Here is a 24,848-nt window from a genome sequence, read left to right as displayed (position 1 = left end):
ACAATATTATAATTTAATTATTTTATAATTTTATAAAATTATTTATATAGTAATTATATTAATTAATAAAAATTTAATCAATTTATCTTAACATTAAATTGTAATCAACTGTAAGTGGATGAAAATTATTTTCAATAAAACCATATCCGAGGCATATTGTTACATATGTTCGCGTACATGCTTTACTAGTAATGTTGACCGCATACAGAGTCAGGCGATGCGCAAACCTGTTGACAAGCAACCAGAAGCAACACCTGTGCCATCGGTGTAATAATCTGTCGCGCTATATCATGGGGCAACGTCGTCAACTTGATATATGTGTGAACCATAAAATACATCTGTATTCCAAGACTCGAACTTTGATTCCATTAAGATAGATAGTAAAAAGATTATAATAAGTAATATCAAAATGTAAATATTGCAGTTGAAAATAACGCATGATAAAAATATTGAGCTTGCATATTGATAAAATACACGGTCAGATCGTAATAAATATACAATGCTTATATATTATATATATATAAATTTTTATTGATCATTTGTCATTTTTATCAAAATATTAATGTTTTCTTTCCTAATAATATTCATATTTATATTGTAAGACAAAACCATATGGCTCTATTCTTTTAAAAATGAAAGGAATTGTTTTTTCTCAAAAAAGAATTTTCTTATCATTTTTATTAATTTCGAAAAAAAAAAACAGCTTGTAATACTTTACGTAGACCATCCTGTATATATTTATCATCATTTATCATCTATTGACATTTCTTGATCTTTGCTACAATATTACGACATAGCAACGTTCTGTATAACAATTCCGCATGATGCCTATACTTCGATTTACGACACTGTTCGAAGTTGGTACATGGAAGGTCGACAAGGGAAGTTTCGACATATTCATGTACTAAAAGGCCAGTAATCTCATAGTGGAGAATATATAGCATGAAATATCTCGAGTTGTCAAATTATCATCCTGCATATGCATAAGCGCGACGGCGATGTAATGTATATCTAAAAGCGCTTTATACTTTCTGAACACGCAGTGTAGCTTAACACAGCAATTTCCGACAACATTGGCTATTCTGTGTAATTATGTATTTCGAAAATTACAAGGGCTTCATTACACTTGTATTGCGGACATATACTATATATATCGCGCATTTTTTACAAATAATTCTTAAATCAACTTTAAAATTTTTCCATTTTTAAATAAAAATAGTAAATTATTCATATTCGTGCTATTTCTCAATAAAGCTATTAATAACATACTAAAATGTGTCGTATTATATATTAAAAAAGAACGAACTTAACTCATTGTCAGCTTATATATGAAAATTTTACGAAGTATACGAGATACTCCAAAACCATCGCTATCTTTCCTTCTTTCAGATTCGGTCATGCGACAAATACATCACAAAAGACAATTTATTTGAGTTACCTCTCTCGCGATATTCCACACCGATAAAATAACATTTTCGGAATGTTTCATCACTGCGAGATACATAGTACACGCAGTCGTATAGGCATTCTCCAATGCATTTCGAATGAGCTGACACGGAAACTGGCTGTCCCATCGCACGCGCGCGAGCGATATAATATTTTTAATACATTCGGTCATAAAAATTCCATCTAGCGTCGACACTCGACCGAAAGCGAATTTCTCGATCTTGCGAAGCCATTCGATGCGCCAAACGTCACCGGCACAACTCGACGCGACGTCGACGCCGTATAATATTCTCGGACCGACGCGATTCGGTTTACGATCGGTGGCTCGCGAAGTCGTTGCACATACGTTACAAGACGGTAACCTGGTCCGGGGAAACTGCATGAACCCGGGGGACCAACGACACACGGACGGACAAGCCACAAAACGGCATTGTTGTCCTTGGAAAGCGATTCACAGTGTAAATCGAGAGAGAACCGTACGAGTTTCCGCGACATGGAACACAATCGCGGAAAAGCGCGATATGTACGATGGAGCGCCGGAAACGAATCAATCCACGGTGAAAAAGTTTCGGCTGTTTCCGAAGCGGAGTTGAACTCTGGCAATACCGAAGCGCGGAACAAACTTGCGACACCTACTTACGAATCTTCGCCAATTCATTCTCCTGCTCGTTCGACCGTTCGCACTTTGACGCTCGTGTATTAAAGTCAACGGACGACCACGTTTTCATTGACCGAGCAAGATAAATATCAATAAGAAGTGGCAGGAGAAAGATTATCTTCCAGAGAAAACACGTACAACACGAAATAATATATATTTAATAAAAAATAAAAATATTCATGTATAAGCTATTTTTCTTACTAATTTAACAAAATGTTAATAAGTGAAACGATAATTTAATTGTGTGTTAATTAACATCTTATTTAAAATATTTAATTAAGCTTAAAAATTAAAAATATTCTAAACTCTATTTCTTATTCGCGTCGAGAGATTTTTAGTAATTAATTGAATTAATTATTTTTTCTATTAAAAAAATATAGCATTTACATTTACAATATTTATAGTATTTACAGTACCATTTTTGCAAATTTATTCTTATTCTATTCTATTATTTTTTTTTAACTGCTTGTGTCGCTTATAACTAATTTTTTTAGTTTTTTGTTAAATCATATCGATGGATTTAATTTTTTATCTATGAAATTCTTGTAATGCCAAGTCAACGCAGCAAAATGCATCTTCAATATATACATTTTACATCTTTAACATCTTTAAGTGCGCTTCAATAACATACTCTTGAAAAAATTTCTTTGTCATTAAAATCCTCCGTACCGATCGCGTATAATTGATTACATACTCTGTGTTCATAATATCACGATATTATCCTCGTAATGACGCCGAGAGATATCATCTTGTAAACCTATTATAAATACTTTATCGATAGCAGAGAACCGACATTGCGCCAATATACATAGCTAACTGTGTTCGCCCACTATTTTAGTACGCTGTGTCGGATAACATACAGCGCTGAGATTACTGAGAACGTAACGTTTGAACACAATTTCCTCTTGTCTCTTTATTCATTGTTTGCAATATACATGAATGCGAACTCGAAGGCGAACTGGCGTGATATGTAATACTCTACGCAGCTATTACCGATTCAGTTGAGTCTAATCTGAACTAATCATACACATGTATGGCAACATAATCTTCAATATCCTCAGTCTATATTGAATGTAGATAGGTGTAGACACCAGAGGGAAAGCTGGAACGCTTTAGTCCAAACATGCGCGTGTTGATTGCTCAAATGACTTCTTGCAATAATGAAAACACACGTGTCAGAATTCCGTAGCAACGCCGATAGCATTAACAAAGCAGAAACAGGCGAGTTAAATTTCAATCTGCTAATTGTAATTTTCAACGTTAAGTATCTTAGCAATTAAGTTCCACGTTAAATTTTTTATTAAGACAAGATTCAATTGAGAGAACGAAGTTTCGTTAAAATTCTTAAATATCTTTAAAACATATTTTTCTTCGCCAAAGTTCTTTGATATTATAAATACAAATTTTGTAACGAAAAGTTTCTATTAAAAATACTATGTAAATTTAAAATACACGAAAAATAGCCAGCTCCTCGCTAAAGAAAAGAACATCGTAAAATTATTTATGATTGAAACAATATGTAATAATTGCGCGAACTCATGTATTAATAATGAAATTTTAATGAAACACACGCACGTATTGTACTTATTTCTCGTATGTGACCTGTTATATCTCACGGATTATATTCGGATTATAAATATGTTCGATATCAAATAATAATTTTAACAAGTAAAAAATAGCACAATTAAATTTCAAATATTACGCGTTTAAAAATAAGCTATATTATTTGCGCGTGTTATTGTTAAATATAATAATTACATTAATAATCCTTTTATGCAATAAACATTTTGCGAACATTATGAAATTTGAAGTATTATCCAATGGAGGAAAAATGTTTGCCAATTATGTAACGTACTTATTATTGAAATTCATTACTAATTGAATTAGAGAAACAAAATATTGAAAATATCCATTTTCTTTAAGAGTATACTTATATATTTTATTTATAACATTATTATCATTATATGACGTAATGCGATAAATCGTATTATACAATATAATAATATTTTTTTACTACAAAAAGTGGAATTTATTTTGTAATCGAATATCTGAGTATCGGATAAATTCTTTCTCAATATTTATGGCATACATCTTGCATATTTTTAATAATTCTATATTAATTTTTCTCCTCGATTAATTATATTTAGTACACGTTGTAATAAATTTTTACGAAATCTATCTCTGAATTTTTCCAAAAATAACTAGGATGCTCGACACATTCTTGACCTTTTCTTCCGATTCGAAATCTATTTCCAATTTCGAATTCTACAAAAACTTTTACTAAACTGTTAGTTTGACAATCCACTCTCTTGACCATTTACTATCTTTAAATGGATTGTTAAAGCTAGAAACGATTTAACAACCATCTTCAATTAACGAATATAGAACAAGGAAATTAATGGTTAAAGACTTAGCGAACATTATTTGATTAAAAAAATTGATTGTCTCTTTGGTCTAATTTACGTAACTGTCATCGAAATTCACCAACGATCCGAAGTGGTGAAGTACGAATATTTAGTTTTAATTAACGTTACTTTAAAAAATTTTAAAATCGATATACAATATAATACATTTTAATTAATACTTTAATAAATTAAAATATACATATTTAGTTTAACATTATTATTTTTATTAAATTCAATTTTATTATACATACATATATATATTTATTTATAACTACTTTAATTATTTATTTTAAACATTAATTTTATAAATATATGTTGGGACATCAATAATTTAATGATAAATTACAAGATTTAATTAAAGTTGCTTATAAAAATTAATATTTAATAGTGTGTAACGATGCACCCCCCATCGTTACCCGGCACGTAGCCAGCCGGAAGTCTGCCGCCCGGCGAACACCAGCCGGGCAGTGGCAGAGGCGCCTAGCGCCCTTTTTTAATCTCTCAAAACCGCGGTTGTGATAAACAACTATACGGCCGTTATACGGCCGCCGTACGCCGAAGACCGAGCATAGCCGAGCACTGCCGGAAGATCCCGAGCGTCACCCGCCGAAACTCCGCGTCGTTTCGCCCAGGGGAAGCGACGCGTTTACCGTGATTTACCCGCCGAAAAACAACGCGTCGTTATCCCCACCCGGGGGCGAACGACGCAATTACCGATAGACGCTCGGGTATAAGAAGACAGCGTTTCGGCATCTCGGGACCAGAACGATTCCTGAATCCGCTCGAGCTGTACGCTCCGAGATACCAGAAACCGATCCTGAACAGTCGTAGCAACGACGGAACGTGGGGTTGACGAGTTCGCAGCCTCCGCCGAGCATTCTCGGCTTCCGTGCAGTCTCCGAACTCCTGACACAGATCCGACCGACTCGACGAGAGCGGAGTGTTCGCCGCTCTCCGAGACTACGGTCTATCATTCAACCGCTCCAGCTAGCCGGATCGTGGGTTTGCGAGTTCGCTGCCCCGTCGAGTTTTCTCGACTCCGACACGCTCTCCTCCACTCCGCGAACGGAAGCAGGGACGGAGAGTTCTCCGCCCGGTCGAGGGTACTCGATCTCCGCTCGAATTCCCCGACCACTGGGAACACGCGATTAATCCCGCGACCACACTAATCCTAATATTATAATACTATAATTATAATTATCGCGCCGAAATATCTACCGCCTAATAGTTCATTCTATTCCGCGCGCCGTCAAAATAAACACGGCCTTGCCGTATACGCGCCGACCGACCGCGCCCAATTTCTTGCGCGTCTCGCGCGCCGTCAAAATAAACACGGCCTTGCCGTACACGCGCCGACCGACCGCGCCAGATTTCTTGCGCGTCTAGCGTGCCGTCAAAATAAACACGGTTACGAATATTATACGCGGTTCGATATATATCGAACATCACGCACCGAATAACGAACGCCCGTTGCATCTAGCGCGCTGCATCATCCGCCGCGCGCTCACTATTGTAAATCGACCATTGCCGAAAGAGGCAAATAAAGACAATATCTAAATCTTTCGTGTGTCTCACCTTTTCACGAGCCCTGATCCCGACCGAGTTTATCCACGCACTCGCGAAAAGTGACCCCGTTACAAGTGTTAATAAATTAAGACGATTAAAAAATTTAGTATTTTTATTAAATTATGTTAAATTAAATTATAATTTATATAAAATGTAATTATTTTTATTATAATTAATTTTCTAAGACACATTTCAAGTATCCATTATGAGAAAGAGTTTTTAGATATAAATTTCTCCGCAAATTATTTTTCAAAAATATAAACATTTAAATTCTACTGAATATTTATAGACGGTGCAATCGAACGAAGTGGATCGGTGAAGGAAAGCGACATTGACCCCTATGTGAGATCCAAATCCGTCAAGGATGTTTTAGCACAAAGCAGCGGAAACGCTATACTGCCCTGTCGATTCAACAATCCCGGAATAGTAAGTACATATACATAGCCGACGACGCGCAAATATGTACATTTAATACGGGTATACGCGCCTAAAAGCGCGCGTATATGGGCATCACATGATGCAGTACGTGTATGTGCATTATATGCGGCCGATAGGCATGGAGGAAATTTAGCTTGTGTTTAGCAATATTACTATACGCGACTAATATAGAACTATACGCGACTATATGTATATTTATGCCTATGAGACGCGCCTGATCATCTTGATACGTAGAATCTGTAAGTAGATAGAAAATTGCTAAAATGCTAATTATGATTTAAAGGCAATCGTTTTGCCAGTGTAGCACAATTACAATTTAAAAAAATTTGATTTGTTATTTATATATTAAATGACAGATTTTATTAAGTTGAAAAATATTACCTATAATATTTAAGTAAATGCATATATTATATTATTTATCGCTTATTAAATATTCTATGAATATGATATAAATATATATCATTTGACATTTTGATTCTATGAGAATTTTACGTATATTGAACGATTTAATTATCTATTCTAACACAATTACATGTTACTAGTGTCTCTATGTGATTTCTTACAAAAATAATTTCGACCGCTAAATTAAATCTTGCGTTGATTACATGAGAATTAATTTATATATCAAAATTCTATAATTCTGCGCGATTTCTGTTTTCAAGTTTCTTTAAAACATTTCGTTTGTGCCATATGACTTTCGTCATATATCGAAAGAAATATGTAAAAAATATGTGAAATTTTCACGTGCGATTTCGTTTCTCAGCACGGAATATAAAATAGCTGTCAGTAGGGAGGAAACCTAGAATTTTCAGCGAGTCGATCGCTCATGGTTAACGCTCCTGCAACATTAATGCCAAAAAATTGCATCCCGATCTCCCTTTCTTCCATTTTGCTTCTTTCATTCCTCACGATGACTTGATAAAGAGAATCGGATAGATTATACCTAGTGAACTGCAATAATGGCGTAAAAAACGGATTACATTAGGGTCTTCATAAGATCAATCTATTATCGATAATGGCAATATGAGCAATATTATCAAATAATAAAAAATCTTGCAAGATTGTCAATGTGAAATGTGTAATAAAATAATTTATAATAGGTTTTAAAAATTTGATTCAATCAATTTTTTTTCACGAAGAAACTTTATCAAAGGTCTTTAATTATTTATAAGTCAGAAATCTTCAACAGACAATACTGCTCTCAATTAAATTCCTCCAATATCTATGAATAAAAAAAGAAACGCGATATCTTTAAGCTTTTTTGTATAGCGCGTCATTAAAGTGGATTGACAAGCTTTAAAAAATAAATTTTGAACAAAGTATATAATAAAAAGTATAAATCATTATTGCATCTGCCTGCAATGTTTATATTAAAATTTATTGAAATATATTGTTATATAAAAATACGCGGTAGAGAGAAAATTTTTTACGATAAAGGTGGATCCATCATATTTAACAATTGATGATATACCCAAATTAATCTCAATTCATTTCCTTACGCTATATGCGACTGCGGACAATTAGAGAGGATGAATTTAATGATAATCATCATCGCATAAACAGAAATGTTGCTGTGCAATTGTCAGTGCGACCGCTGCCGACCAATTCCAATTAGATCTGTCTACATGGTAAATTCAACAGCGATCCAACGGTGGTTAGCCGTTTTGTCAGAGACCATCAAACTAACGCGGTTGCAAAAAAAAAAATCTGAATTAATTTTATCTGCTTCTCTGACGACGAGTGCACACTTGACATTGTTCCGGCAAAATAACGCGAAGCAATTAATACAATCAGAATTTTTTTTGAAAGTTAAAAATCAGACTGATCGCGTTTATCCGAGACGAGAGTAAATGATTGAAGAGAGTACGCGTGCAATTTGTAATCTTTCTCCTCCGTTTATCTGCCGGACAAGGATAAATTACTGCGGTAATCAATTTTGCTTGAAAAGGCCCGATATCATACACACATCGCAACAAATTGATGAGATAGCCGTGTCGAAATTCGCTGGCAATCCACGCGCAAAACGTAGTATGTAATAACTTTTGATTAAAACTTGTTAAATTGTCAAAAAATAGACCTCAGGTATCGAACGGTATTATTGAATCGCTAACGTTTTGCCAATAATCTCTCGTAAAATCATTTCTATTATTCATTTGTCTGTATTTTACTAATATATAAGGATGATATCAAATTTTATTTTGCTTGTAATATCCTACAAATTTCCAATATTAGTGAATGTATTAATAATATATTAAATAAAAGAAATTTAATAATATACTGTGCAGTGAAATTAAAAATAGAGATATAAAAGATAATTTTATGAAAATTTTATTTTAAAAGAGAAAAAAATTTGGAAAAATATTTTGGGTGTATAACATAATATAATAAGTCTGATAATTTAAAGCATAGCAAAGAAATATAAAATTATAATAAATATTTTAAAAAATAACTAATTTTCCGATCAAAACAATAAAAAAATCTTATTATAAAATAAAATTTATTTCATTACCTTGTATGTGTCTTATACCATAGGTATGTAATTTATATCAGTAATCTTGATTTATGTGTCTCACGCGTTGATGTCTCATTCCAGACCATCACGCGATCGATAGAGCACGACAAAAAGCTAACAAGAACGGAATGAAAAGTAGATACCACTGAAACGACAATGCCATTCCTGCGGTCTTTGAAGTGCCAAATTCCGCCACTTCATTCGGCGCTAGCGAGGAAATTGCATGAGAGAATTGCATTTCCTTTGTTCTTTAAACCGGAGAGTATCGCGGGTTACCTTTGACCTGTCGTTGACCATTACCATTCAAACATAGGATACGTTCAATTGAATGCTCACTCCTGTTCGTTGTTGTAACAAGTTCCACGTGGTCGACAAATTATGATCAATACGCGTTATGATTATTAGATACGCGTAAGACTTTTAACAACTCCCCTTTTTTTTTTATTTTACGTTGCTGCATAGGAAATAAAAATAATAGAAATTTATATATTCTATACCATCCGCATAAAAAAATTAAATGTTAGATAGGGTTCTTGTTTTATAATGTCTCATTTAAGTAAAAATATTATTTTACTTTATTATTATCTAGAGAGAGAGTAACATTTTCATTGCGAGTTCTCCATATTACTGTCATATTTGGGATACAAAGCAAAAAATGTCAGCTTCTTTTTTTATAATATATCAGGATTTTAATAAAATTCTTGACCGGGAAATGATTAAAAATAATGTTAATGAAAATAATTAAAAAGAACATTTCATTTTTATAGAATTTGAATGACTTACTTTTTTTTAAATAGCAGGATATCTCAATAGAAATATTAAAAATTCAAAAAATATAAAGAATAAGAAATTATAATAAAATCATATCATTCTTAAATCATGTATCTTCATTTCTACGCCAGATCTATCAATTAAAAAATTTGTATAAAAAAACAAAATATTTTTTTTAAATAAACATATTATTCATATAAGCGTTCTTTATAAACCAATTACAATAATAATATAAAAATATCTATTCCACAAATATTTAAATTTTTTAAACGATTAAACAATCTATATCTAATCCTGATGTTAAATGTATCAACGTATACATATTATTTAAATCGCATTAGACATCTTCCAGTCGGATATCGATGTTGCATCGTTCGTTAAACTACTAAGCCAGAAATGATCCAATTATAGATGAGAACGACGAATAAATTGCATGCGGACATGGAAGCAGCTTTACACTCGACGGCGACAGTCACTGATATAATTACAGTTTAAGCTTCGCTTCCATCATCGACTATTAGTACGTGCGAACGGAATCTAGTTGCTTTCTAATGCAAGCGCCAGATTCGGCACAGACCAGTCGAATCAAATTAAGCGTAATTCTTGACAATTTGTCAGCGCGTTAATTTATAACCACGATGAAATTACCCGTGCAAGTGTCCCTCTTCATTTGACTAATACTTTCCATACCATTTCACATTTACGTAATTTATTTAAAGAAGACGAATAAATTATATTCAAAATCGATTAATCATTGCAAAATTAAAATATTCTAGAGGAGACAGGCAAATTTTAATCAATATCAAATCTGAAGACCCGACACTAATTGGTTTTCTTGTAACTTTGTATTTTCATAAAAAGTGCAGCGTTGATATTAAAAGGTATATATAAAAGAATTAAAAAGCAAAATATGAAGTCTAAGCTTTAATATGTTTTTCTAAAAAGAAAGCTATATGTCAGAGATGTGCATCATGTACAAACGATATTCTATTATGCTTTATTCAAATGTCTTAATAAGAGAGTCTTATCTCTCTCTCTCTCTCTGTGTCTTATTCAGATTCGTTATATCAAGGATTTCCTGTTGTAGAAGTACTTGCCATTCTATAGTGCGCTTCACAATCAATACTATCTCAATACCCATCTCGCTACATCTAATCTTACACACCTACTTTTTCCGACTTCCAGAAAGTTTTCGAAATTTCGTTAGTCGGACGAACACGTGAACAAGGGAACGGAGATCAATTTCACGCCCGGGATAGCAAAGTGGGGTAAGTGGATAGATAAGGGCGTGAAAGTCCGACGTCGATCCGGCCGCCTAACCGAGAATGTGATCACAACGGGGTGCGAGAAGAGAAGGGGGTTAGGTAGAAGAAGGGAGAAGAAGGGGGCAGTCGAGGGGCGCAATAGCGTGAGAAGCGGTAGGACTCGAAATTTTCATCCCCCTCCCTCTTCGCTATCTTCCTTCGTGCTCGCTCGCCACCGACAACCTCACCAACCTGCCCGCGCCTCCTCAGACCACCTCATTCCCTGCCGCTCGGTAGCCTCGTTTGGAGCACACGTGCCGCTGACAGCAGTTAATTACACCGCCACGGAGTCAAAGAGAGGGAGAGAGAAAGAGGGATTGTAAAACGGAGAAACGACGAGTTAGCGGGGAAAGAATGACGCCTCGGAGACAATTGCATACCGCCATCAAAAGTTGAAGTGACCGGAAGGACTCCATCCTCTGGTGTCCTGGCGTAAACGCTCGCCACCGATTTCAGTATACGCTTACAAGGATGGCCCGAGGACCGTCCTCGTGCCCAGACAAATGGGCGTTTCACCGGGAGAGAGACATTTAAACTGGGATTCGCACGAATTTCGTCGAGTGCTAATCTCAAATTTAATAATAATTAGTGTTATGAAATTTGTTAAATTCTTGATATTATGCAATCTGAACTAAAATAGAATTCTTAATGGAATAATCATTTGCTTATAAAAAAAAAATCTTGATATATTAAAATTTTTATATATTAAAATATTTTTATGATTATAAAATAATTTTTCAATTATATAATTTTATAACTACAAATTTTTTTTTTTTTTTTTAAGCATTATTAATAGCAACGTTATATTCTCATTATGCAATATATAATTTAATAAGTCGTGCCAAGAGACCATGAGTAGAAGTGAAGCATAATAAAATTACAGACAAGGGAAAGAAAACTACGTATATCATCAAACGTCATTTTCTTATGGTTTCTGACGTAAAATAGACATTAGCATATAAGAAGAATGCAGAGTTTAACGAGCCTTGAGGACTATTTTTCGATTCATGTCGCATTTCTTTCGATATCGATACCTACGTCACCTAAATGAACTCGTTGATTATGCCGTTACAGTTCAAGGATAAAATTCGTCAATAACGATCGATTGGCGATTCTTCAACTACATAGATATCGAGAACGCATGACGATACCGGGGTCACATAGGTTCTTTGTATCGCGCACAGATGACAGTTGGTCACGTCGGGAACGGGACGGGAGAGAAATTAAACGTTTGCTCGACCCAATTTTCGCGGAGCGTCTGGCGGAGGTAATTGCGCGACGGACCAGCCTAGGAGGGATCGTGTCGAAAACTTGGGAAGGCCGCAGCCGAGAAAACAAGCAACTTTTAATTGGAAACCCGTACGCGCGCGCGCGCACGAAGATACTGCGTGCAGGCCATCCCAAGACACTTTTCGTTAGTTTAGATTTGGCGATTAAGTGCAAAACCCCCGCTTTCCGCGTCTCAGAGAACGGGCGATTAATCCTCTCGTTGCTGCATGTAATTTTGCCTACGCTGAGCGCAAGACAAGATAAGACGAAACGCAAATGTCAAAAACTAATGGTTGAGACTCTATTCTATTTTCCAATCCTTGTACATTTATATCGTAAAACATGTTATATTATTTATTTTTCTTTCTGTATTATTATTATGACTTTTCTTCGAATGCTGGTTTTTAAAAACCTGTCTGTTCCGTATGCGATATATAGAGTTTATTTTTATGCTTATCTCTTCAATTATACATACATTATTAAGTAATTAATAATTTATATTAATCCTTGGACCTAACTTAAGGAAATAAATTGACGTGTTACGTAATAATTATAAATATTAAAGCGATAATTATTACCACATAATTATGCAATGTGATAGCAATATCTCTACATTATTTCATTAATCGTGATAATCATCCCTTTATTATCCCTTCAAAGGACGATGGCGTTCCTATGCGGAACGCCTACCGAGAATCACGTTCGGAATGCACAAGCAGAATGCAGTGGCCATACATATATGTAAACTCGGATATGCAAGGGCGGAATATTGCACGCGTTACCTAGAGTTAAACCGGAAGACACATCGTATCTCAAATCAATTTGTCCTCTCTTTGTGAGATATACATATTCAAAGTCAGAGAAAAGAATATATATTTTACTCCATATCCTTTTGATATTCTCAGAAATTTTTTAAAAATAGAATCTTTTTATAAAATTTTTTTGATTCTTGCATCTTTAAATGCACAAAAAGTTGTTTTTTAGTATTTGTTTATTGAAAATGCGCGTAATATATGCTTCTCGTCATTGATATCTCTATGTCGCTTGACTGCCAGAGCAATCATAGACACTGTCAAGACACTCTTTAAGGCGATACGTATCAACGATCAATCTGTCAAAGCCAAGGATTCCCTTTGTTCCGAATCTCCAAGATCGTTTCTCAGCGAGTCGCTTTATATCCTTATCAATTTCTTCATAAATTAATGAACTAGGATTATGCAAACGAGATCGCTTTATCACATGAATTAATACCTCTAATCGCTCTAATTTTACGTACGTAAATCACAAATACTGTAGTAAACTTATATCTTGATTTTATTATCGACAAGCGATCCGTTTATACGTGATTATCTCAGTTGAAATTATTTGAATACAATTCATAGTTTTACAACTCTTCCAAAAAAATGTCGAAAAAATTTATATGGAAAAAAAAATTTTCTCGTTTATCTCGTTACACATATTGATATATAATTTTTTTTTTTTTTTTTTGTATGAAGAGATATTGATCGTACAACACTTGAACAATTACAAACTTGTGAACGAAAAAAAAAAATGGATATATATATAATAAATGTTTTATATTTTGATAAGCATTGGATACGAAGAGTTATTCGTGTTTGCTGTATCTTCAATTTAGTACGTTATACGTACAAAGCATAAAACACCATTCTTTGATCTCTCTTTTATATCGCGTATAGATAAGTACGTAACACACAGATATGTGTGAATGCGGATGGCAGCGGTACTCTATTGCAGGATAAAGAAATCCGATATTATGGAGGCAGTAGCTACGCGTCCGTAAAATAACCGTTGGACCGTAACGATGAAGAAAGGCGTTCTTTGTCCATATAAATTCATGCTCACAAAGGATATAGAGATATTTCTCTTCCTTTCGAAGTCACTGATCTCCGCAACCGGCTTGCGATCCAAATCGCCCGATCAATTTCGCATTTTATATGTATCAAAACTGTACTTATTGCAAAAGGTTAACAAAATTGCAAAATGTTAGCAACTGTACTTATTCTAACACGCACTATTTCAATCGCGCACATACACACACACACACACACACACATATATATATATAATATACTTTGCAATATTATATTATTACTTTTGATATTTCTCAAAGAAATTTATTATATATCCATTCTTTTGCAACTAAACATAACGTCTTGGAAAATATCATATTGTTGCTATGCAATCTCTCATATGTAGAGAAAACTTTTTTTAATCCATCAAATTTTTATTCACTTAAATATCACTCAAAACGTTTAATAAAAATTTTAATATGTATAAAAAATTTGGAACAAAATAAAACAAATGATCTCTGATTACACGTTAAAATAGCTTTCCCCCCGAAATAATTTATAAGAGCAATATTAATGCATGATAGAATCATGTTGGATAGTAGATAATTTCATTTAATTAGTGTCACTCAAAGTACTTTTTAAATAACTTCGTTTAATGGGCGTTATCAAAGCGAGCCTTGTCGAGATTTTCTCGTTCGAAATAAGGAAATTCATCCTTCATCCTTCATCCTATAGAAAGGGAGGGGTAAAGAACTGCTTAAAAGATTGAACAAAGGTTTGGTTAATTGATAGCATGACAGGTTAAAAAAAATGGACTCTTAAGAAAAGAGAGATCAACTACTATTATTTTGATATTACGATATTTAATTACCAACCAGATGGAATATTGATATTTTGAATTAATTAATTTTCAATAAAAAATTCTTAACCGATTTATCACGGACGATATACTTTGGTGGATATATTTATGTCAAATGTGTATACGGCATTATTTCAATACCGAAAATGTGACAATGACGTGAATTAAACATATATACCATATAACTGGCAGATAAGAGATAATACTAATCTCACGCGTAAAACTTTTAATCACAGCGTTACCCAGCACGTTAGCGTTGCAAGTTAATGCATTTTATAGTAAACGATATAAACGTTTCAAATTTGTTCATCCGGCTCTTATTCGATATAGGAATTAGACGTAACAACAATGATCACGCGTATGAACAGCGTAGTCCGGTGCGTCCACTGAAAAATTTATTGAATCGTACGTTCTTTTTTTTTTGTTTTTTTCGTTTTCCGATTCATTCTAGTGGGAGCATACGGGCAAGAGCAGCAAATGGGCCCTCTCGGAAACAATAGACAGGGCAACGAGCACTCGGAAATGGCCCACTTAATCGCCCCTCTCTGACAATATATCGATACTCTGTTCCGATGGTCTTGCTTTTGTTGCCAACGCAGGACAACGCGGCTACCGGATATAATTGAGCCACAAGAGCTGACCTCGACTTACACTACCACGGTATCTATAACTCAAGACACCGTATATGCATTCGCATCATAAGACACATTTACCGATGCAGTCAAATGTATCGTAAATTATAACATCTTTAAATTATATAATATCGTTAAATTATAACATTTTTATTGAAATTGATTTTAAACTGATCGTCGAAACCGTAGATAAAATTTAAAAAAAAAATACAAACTTTAAGATTCTGAGGATAAATAGGGTATCGAGAAATTGTATATATTGTAGAAATTCAATGTTCCATAAAATTTAGAATGTGTGCACATAAAGTAACATAATCTATGTCTTTATAAAAATTAATGATTTCCCCATAAAAACAAATGATAGAAAAAAATTTATTTAAAGTGTTTATATTTCGATCTCAATATTTCTATAATGAATTGCATTGACAGAATATGTTCTATTTTGTCAACGAATGTATCGCGACTTATCGCTGCCGTAAATATACGCTATTGGCATTCGATTTATTTCCGCTATTTATTTGATTTATTTCTTGTAAATATTCATATACTTTCCCCTTCTTTCGCAAAAATATTTCCTATCGTTTTTCGAAATGCTCGATTCAGCATTTACGGATGTGTGCAATCTCGCACGGAATTTTTGACGCACAACGTAGCTGTTGACGTTTAGGAGTAACCACCGCCGAAGAAATAGCGCAAATTCTTTTAAGCACAGAACTATTCTAGAGACAAAAGCGGTACTTTCAAACACAATTACAATTATTTATTTATTAAAATGATAAATTATTACGTAATAAAAAGTTGTAAATTTGTATAAGTTTCAAAATTGTGACTTGGATTTTTTTGTAAATGTGTAAACTCGCAGATATCATATTTATTTTTGGGAAGTGGTTATATCGATGTCGCTATAAATGCAATAACAATTAACGTAACAATAGAAAACTGGCTATTTATTATGAGCGAAATTAACTATTACGTAATAGCAATATCAAAATATATACTAGATAAAATAAAGATTAATATGAATGTGCTGTGTGAATATATTCATATAAGAACATATTATTAAATATATTGCAATAAAAATAAATATATATAAGAAAATAGAGGTTTTAATAAAAAGTTATATCGAATTTCTTATATAAACGCTTTGGAAAGAGAAATGATAGAGATGATATGCAACTTAATAATATTGACGACTTGACATTCATAATAACTTCATCGTAAACAGAGAACACAATAACAGACTTTGTATATTTCCGTACATCACAAAAGGTTAATATGCTCCCAGACGTGAAAACGAGACATGCGAGCACAGACGTGTTTCTTACGAGTTCTTTCATTTCTATAATTTTTGCGGAACATTTATTTTAGCTTTGCTGTGGTTCTTTTAAGACAAAGTGAACTACTTGTATTGATGGAAATGTGCAGTTCGAATATTTGACTCTCTCGAATGCAGATATAAATCGCAATTAAATGCAGGCAAAGTGTATTATTCATATCATATAATCGATCTTCCCGCCTCCTAATTATCTTGTCACCATCGGAAATATTTTTAATACTTTATAGACCTGAGCCGTTGAACTTGAAGAAATTTATTTCTGGATATTAAAACTGGAAATTAAACAAACAGAGGATTTTCAATTGTATACAGTTCTTCGGGTAATGATCTTGAAATAGTGTTTAAAATTGTATATTGCCTTCAACACTCGCGTCTTGGTTGTGTTTACTATCTCTGTCCTTCTTACATGTAATATTTGTATATAAGTACATTTATGTTACAGTTTCTAAACTACATATATTTTTGCGACAGTGTCTCGACCGATATGTTGATATTTGATTCGTCGCGTAAAATATTGAATATGTCATCTATTTCAGACATAGAAATATGGGCTAATAAGAGTTTACAAGGAATGAACTATATATTAAAAGAGCTTAATTCTAAATTATCTTCTAATATACTATCGATAAATTATCAGATATTGAAATATTTACGGATTCAAAAAAATTTGTTCGAAACAATAAAAGTTCTTATACCTGATATAAAGAGGGGTTCAGTCGATATTAAAAAAATAGAATTAGTATTAATGAAGATTTTATTTTCTCTTAGTGAATTATGTAACGAAGTGATCGGTCAGGCTCAAAAACTGAAACTTGAGATTTTACAATTACAACAAAAATACAATAATTGAATTCATATATATAATAATCTACGCAGAATGAAAAAGACAATGAAGCTGAAGATTTGTCATATCAGGTATTACCGAAAAACTTAACGAGTTTCCTATTATAATTACAAGCAGCATTTTGAAAAAGCTAATATTGTAATATTTAAATATCTATATGATCTGTCATTTTTATGAAAGCTTGTCAAAATTTATCTCGAAAAACATCAGACTCCAAAGCATTATCATCGCTGTCTTTGCATTTTCCTTGCGATAAAAATTTATATCGCTAGAAAAATAAAGAAGAAATACTTTTATTTCACCGAGATATCTACTTGTAAATTTATCAGCAATAACAACTAGCTACGTATTTAGTATAAAAACAATGTTGTCTATAACGTTATCTCCATATGTTTCTTTTTACCTATTAAAATACGTTACCATGAGGATTTACGTATTAGATCATAATTATAGAGTTACAATTTCTAATAATGCACGTAATGTCAATAGATTTAATTTTCGTAAAAGGACAAACCGAGATAAATTATAAAACACGCAATAAAATCGCTCAAAAGTATAAAATTTTATTTTAGGAATATCATGCATACACTGAATGTTATAATTAAGATAAATTAAAAATAAGTATAATTAAAATAAGTAAGCAATGTTGTAATTGAGATCAAGCTTCGTATTCTCTGTATACATTTTTTTCCATAGACATGCCATATTATTATTATATATTTCTTTTATTTTACTTCTAAGTATTACTGCGGTAAACTCTCATTCAATACAGGAAGCTATGGAAAAAATGTAGCTATAGAGAGCAGACCTGCCGCGAATTCGTGACAGCAACAGTATCGTTCACGAGGATGTGCCGCGGGTATTCGATTTTTCCCAGAATCGCCGACCGAACTATTTCTCTCACCGATCGAAATTGAAATTCCGCTCGGGTACAGATCTGTCTGCGCTGTTTAGCGGCACCTCATTGTCCCTTTGAAAGACGCTTCATGCTTGCAACTGTAACAGATTCGGCGGCAAAATTCTCGGTTACACCTGCAGCGATATAACGTCACGTTGCGCGGGTCAATCGTTTGTCTCATCAGGCGGACATAGCAACCCCCCCCGGCGGGGGGCGACGTTGCTTGTTAGCGGGGCGCCTTCGAGAATATGCCCTAACCATCTCGATGGATGTGTCATATATTAAACTGTATATACACTTGCTATATATAGCATCCGTATGTGCGCTTATCGACCATACAAGCTCGGCTATCAGCGCCGCTTCGTTCCAGACATTGCCCTTGATGCATCATGTACATAGTTGATCATTTATGTACATATATTAGAGATATATCTGTCAATGTATAAATTAACATGAATAGATATATTACAAGCGGATGTCTTAATTCCATGTAGAATAGATATTGCGCGAAACGGATTTTAAGCTAGGAAGAGGAAAGAATATCATAAAATTGGCATCATAATATGTTCACCCTGCATACTTCATATATTTTACAGTTATTTGCGACGAAGAGAAGGTGCACTTTTCTGTTTATTATATGAATTCTAATAAAAATCAATTTCTTTAAATTTATTTTGGTACAATGCTGTCGATATCTGCCTTTAAAAATATTTATCCCCGATAAAAATTTACAAAATTTAAAATATTAGAAAATTTTTCATTACATATGTCATTTAAAACGGTATTTATAGTCAACAATTAATTTACAAATAGAAATAAATTAATTATTTTGATTAAGAACAATTACAAATTCTTGTTTGTATTTATATAATAGATACTTATTAAGAGCTTTCTGTGAATTTGTACTTCATGAAATTATGTTGCATAAACACAATAGACATCTGTCATTGTGTTAATTGTATATGTTAGATTAGATATATCAAGAATGTTATTAATTAATGGGTGACGACACATAACTACAAAAATTATATTAAAAAAATGGATCAAATTAGCAGAGATTTTAAACACTCAAAAGTATTAAATATACACGTTAATCTCCAATTAGTCGACATTTCTTGTATTAAAAATTATTTGGAAGAATCAATTTGGCAAATATAACCCTAGCCCAACATAAACAATCGCAGATTCGTGAAACTGTAACCACTTGTGAAATAGTGATCGATCACGAATACCGCACCGAGCATAAGGCAGTCTACGTGCGAAATCATAGGAATATTGTTTAACTTATATTATCAACGTTAACTAATGCAAGCGGCAAAATCACGCAGAAGTCATTATGTCAGTTACACCTGTTGCAATGCTATTTGCGTGCTCGCATATACAATGGAGAAATTGCAATCTATTCGTACATTCGTAGAATTGGTAACGTTTAACGCCATGCCTATAGGGCATCCCTTCTGTGAATAACATGGTAGGTGCACACTACTTTATTTGCGATCGCGCTTTATTGCGTGTCCTATGACATTGGGATGACAATCGCTGAAATTTCATCTCTTTCCTGCTTGTCTTATCCCCGCGATAACTGCAGAAATTATTCCACAGGCGGGCTTGATTAAGTATACATGCGATATGTACGTGAGACGATCGTTACATTATGTCGCAAGTTGAGTTTAATAGAGTATGAAATAAAATGAAAGTGTAATGATTTTTTTTGCTAAAAAATCGACAGAAAAAAATTTGTATATCTTCTTATTCAAAAAAAAAATTATTATTATCAAATCTTTGTCAAATTATTGTAATCAAATTAAATAAATAACAAATAAAATGTTTTTATTAGGTAATAGAATAAATAGACTAATTTTTTATTTAAAAAAACTAAACTTTTCTACAAAATAAAAGATAGTAATAATATAGTTTAGCTATTTAATTGACACACATCAGTAAAACTAAAATTATAATATATTTAGTATTGGAAATATATTACAACTCCAATTTATATAATTATACATTTAATAATAAATTATATATCTCCTGATAATTATTAAAGAAAATTACCCAATTTAATAAAACTAGGAATATTTTGTACATCTTAAGTACTTATAAATCATCATTACGTAAATTATTGAAATGTGATTTGAATTTAATATAATAATAAAATAATAATATAACTATATTATATTCTCTCTTGGATTTTCTCTTTTAAATATTTATAATTTTAATTTTAAATATTTATGATAATAAGATACCTTAGCATTATATAATTTACAATATAATTTTTATCATAATTGCGTCTGCATTTATATGCACATATACAATGAATTTACAAGTGGTCGGTGAGCCAAATGAATGGGCCATTGTGAGTTTTAATAGCTCTCTAAGCGCTGGTATGATGTAATGTCGAAGAATATAGGATCTCTTGAGTAATAATTCTCGCAATTTCGTAATTATTTCTGAAGCCTATTGTATTCCGGTGCATAGGTCTAACTGAAGCCTAACCGAGTTAAACGGCAAATATAAGCGTGCACGCACCCGCGCTCGGGGCAGAAATTACAGGGTGAAACGCGCACTTTACAACGAGGGTTTACCATGAAGAGCGCTTCGCGATTTTACATGCAAACTGAGTAATATGATCAGAAATTAATTTTAAATTATGAATCCGTGTATTTCTTCCGTTTGTATCCAATTCCATTGTTATTTCAAGAATAAACTTAATATATTGTATATATTTAGAACACATAATAAAATAGATTAAATTCTTTCTTTAACAGGAAAAGTTATCGGTATAAGACAAGGAAACGTTTATATTTCATTAAAACTTAGATAAAAGATAAATATTGATTATCTTGTACGAGCTAAGTGAGAAAACAATATTAATATCTTATCTTAATATGGCCGATTAAAAATTAGATAAACGTTAAGTTATCGATATATGCGTTTTGCTTATAACATTATTAAAATAAGCTGCTGAAATGGCGATAATTAAGTAATGAGGTATATAAATTTTTTGCGCAAAGAATTAATATTGCAGTTGTTCGTATATTAATACAATAGTCATATCAGTAATTTAATAATCTTTCTAATTCATCTTTCACTTCTAATTCTTGCAATGAGTTATTACGGTAAGCGTATTTATTAGCACAGCACTTCCGATATCGCATTTATTGCAACCGTTATTACTAAAATGTCTCGATCGTAAATTAGATATCCGAAAAATAATACTTTTTACTTCTTATCGCGATATTGCCAGCACTAATACATCGGCCAATGTTAACGGCTGATACTTCCTCACGGTGCTGCACACGAGATGAAACCTCGCTCGAAACGCTACTCGCATCCGGTAAATTTCACCGGGAAATTTACCGTGCAACGTGTACCGGAAAATGTCGCGGGCTGCTGGCGCGTTTTGTGGCAAAAATATTTGCCACACGGCTTTTTCAATGTTTCTATGTCGGGGACGCGTGTATCGGTGTGTGATATCGGCGCGCACGCAACGAGTGACGCACATGCGTTACGTGCACATACGCATCGTGCGCACGCAGATGCATATATATCCTATTCCATGACGATAGAAAGCGTTCTCTTACTCTGCCGAATTTATCTCTGTTGTTTTTCAGACGAATAAACACAAACGTTCTCATTTATTGCCGTTGCAATGTCAAGATAGTAAAAGTCTCTTACAAACTACTATGTTTTTCAATTTTGTAAGCACCACATCTCCGTTTATTTCGTCGAAATTTGTCGATTTAATTTGATCTGTAAATATTACAACGTCATATTATAATTTAATTATGATAAAATAATCTAAAAATAATTTACATGTTATAAATAAAGGTGAGAACTTTTAGAAATATGTTAAATCAGATGTAATCAAATATTTGAAACCATAAAATCTGAAAACATCAAAGTCGTTGAATAAATATCACAATCGTATGCAATACGTGCACACAATACGCGCATTATATGTAATACAATAATTTTACTAATAATTATATTTTTGGCCACGCTTTATATATGTGCGCTTTGTATGCTTCTGAAAACATGATGTCCTAATTTTATCGCTCAGATCCATGTTATAGAATTGTAATTAATTTATAATTACAATTTAGATCAGCTAATATCGATGAATGTTCATTAGGCAAAATACCTTTTTGCAAACAAAACCTTTATATATGCAAGTATATTTGCAACTTGATCGCACGACTCTATATATTTTCGTCTATATCTTGTTTCTATATCAAAGTTTTATAAAGATATTATATAAAAAAGTGACTTTTATTAAAAACTCTCTTCTCATGTATCGTGAAATAATAAACTGTCTAGGCAGAATTTATCTTGCACAAAATTTATCTGCTTATTGAAAATTCGACAATCTCGCTAATTAGAGATGCTTTGTTAAGCTTTAATATTTATTAGCATGCGATGTACAAATACATGTTTCATCGAAACAACGGCATTTTTACGTGAGCGGATAAAATGAGATAATTATATTTTGTGATATTAATCGAAAACTCTTTAAATAAGCAATATTATGGAATTACAGAAATTTTGCGTTCCAGAATTTATAATAGCATACATTTTAACAAGCTCGTGAGAAATACCTGGCTATAACAGACAATTACGGATGAATATTTTTGCTTCGTATGTTCACACAACGTCGAGGTAATTTACATTCTGTATTTCAGAATCACGAGATTATCAGCTATCGTAAAATTCTATCCAACTCACATTTAATACGATAAATTTACGTAATCCAACAAATAAAAGCTTGATACAAGGAAAGCTACAATTAGTAAATTTCAGAAAAAAAAATATCTTGCTTTCTCAATTAACATTATTTATTTGAGAAAAATTCGAAAAAAGTAATCTGCATAATCTGCATTTCATTTCATAAATATAATATAACAGTAAATGGCACTTGCAGCTTTTTATAATGCAATTGGTTCAGATCTTTTAGGAAAAATAATTCTTCTTTTAGAAATTATAGAACTTACAGCTTTTTTGTCTCATCGCAAATATACAAATTATAAAAGCTACGCGAATCTTCCATTGGCAAGTAACATCCGAAAAAAAAAAAGAGCTCGCGTTCGCTATTCCGCGGCAAACTTAGTATCGCGTTCCAGAGACGATTTGCCACGCCAGCCAGAAAATTGGAGAAGTTTCCGCGCATTCCGTTGGGATTTCCGCAAGGATTTTAGGACGCGCGTGTGCCGATTTCCGAAATATTCATATATCGGTGCCGACTGCTGCGAAATTTATACGCGACACATCGGCCGAATATAATATCCCATGAATTTCGCGTATGCACTCGCGCATATCAGAACGCTCACGATCACGCATGGCTAGATGTACATACACGTGCGCGAGAAGCGCGATAGGAATATTCGATCTAAGCTCAATTATGTAAGAAAAGTAAATAGGATTTTTATGAAACATTCCTCAAGTTATTGAAACCGGTATTTTTCCATTTTAATCTGCGATCTGCGTACATATTGTTGTGCTCTTTAAATCCGAAAAATCTTTCTCTTTTAAAAGAAACTGTATACCACTAATTGATATCAAATAAAAATGTGAAAATTGTGCGGATATTTAGATTTTACATAAAGTGTAAAGTGTCTTGTAAATCATTAAGATTTCTATAAAATCTTTTTTTGTATATAGAATTGATGAGAGGAATCAGACTTCATACAAAAATCATGCGGCGTTTTATTGGAAAAAAAAATGTTGTACTTTACAGGTGCATCGATGCAGTAAAAAAAATGAGATCAATGAAAAATAGAACATCAAATCATATCAAATTTTCCCGTTTTATCTTTTTGCTTAAGAAAGAATTATAAAATCTTCCTCACAAATCTGTGCGCATTATTGATAAAAAAAACATAATTTTTATTTATGTTACGCTTTTTAAAAATATGAATTTCTGCTCTGCTCGCCTATTCTTTTTTTCTTTTATTTTTAAAAACATCCCTTTAAATAAATTGTCTCTTCTAAAATTCGCTGTCCTTTACGTACCGTGATGCAAACGCGACGGCGCGCGCCTCATCTGTCACATTGAAAGAGCAGATAATGAGCCGATAGGCCGAAACAACAGTGTCGGACATC

At 32.9% G+C, this 24,848-nt stretch overlaps 1 protein-coding gene across 2 annotated transcripts in view; it reads left to right on the top strand.

Moving 5' to 3' along the window:
• LOC138931612 (zwei Ig domain protein zig-8) overlaps positions 1 to 24,848 on the top strand; it is a 106,905-nt gene that overhangs the window by 70,242 nt on the left and 11,815 nt on the right. For both annotated transcript variants that reach the window (XM_070292564.1, XM_070292563.1), the window contains exon 3: positions 6,365 to 6,501. In XM_070292564.1, coding sequence (XP_070148665.1) covers positions 6,365 to 6,501 — 137 coding nt within the window. The remainder of the gene's footprint in view (positions 1 to 6,364; positions 6,502 to 24,848) is intronic.

The sequence above is a fragment of the Polyergus mexicanus genome, unplaced genomic scaffold, assembly GCF_030449975.1.
Source record: "Polyergus mexicanus isolate NDT 795.1 unplaced genomic scaffold, iyPolMexi1.0 SCAF_3, whole genome shotgun sequence".
Lineage (NCBI taxonomy): Eukaryota > Metazoa > Arthropoda > Insecta > Hymenoptera > Formicidae > Polyergus > Polyergus mexicanus.
This window is presented reverse-complemented; position numbering and strand designations above follow the sequence as displayed.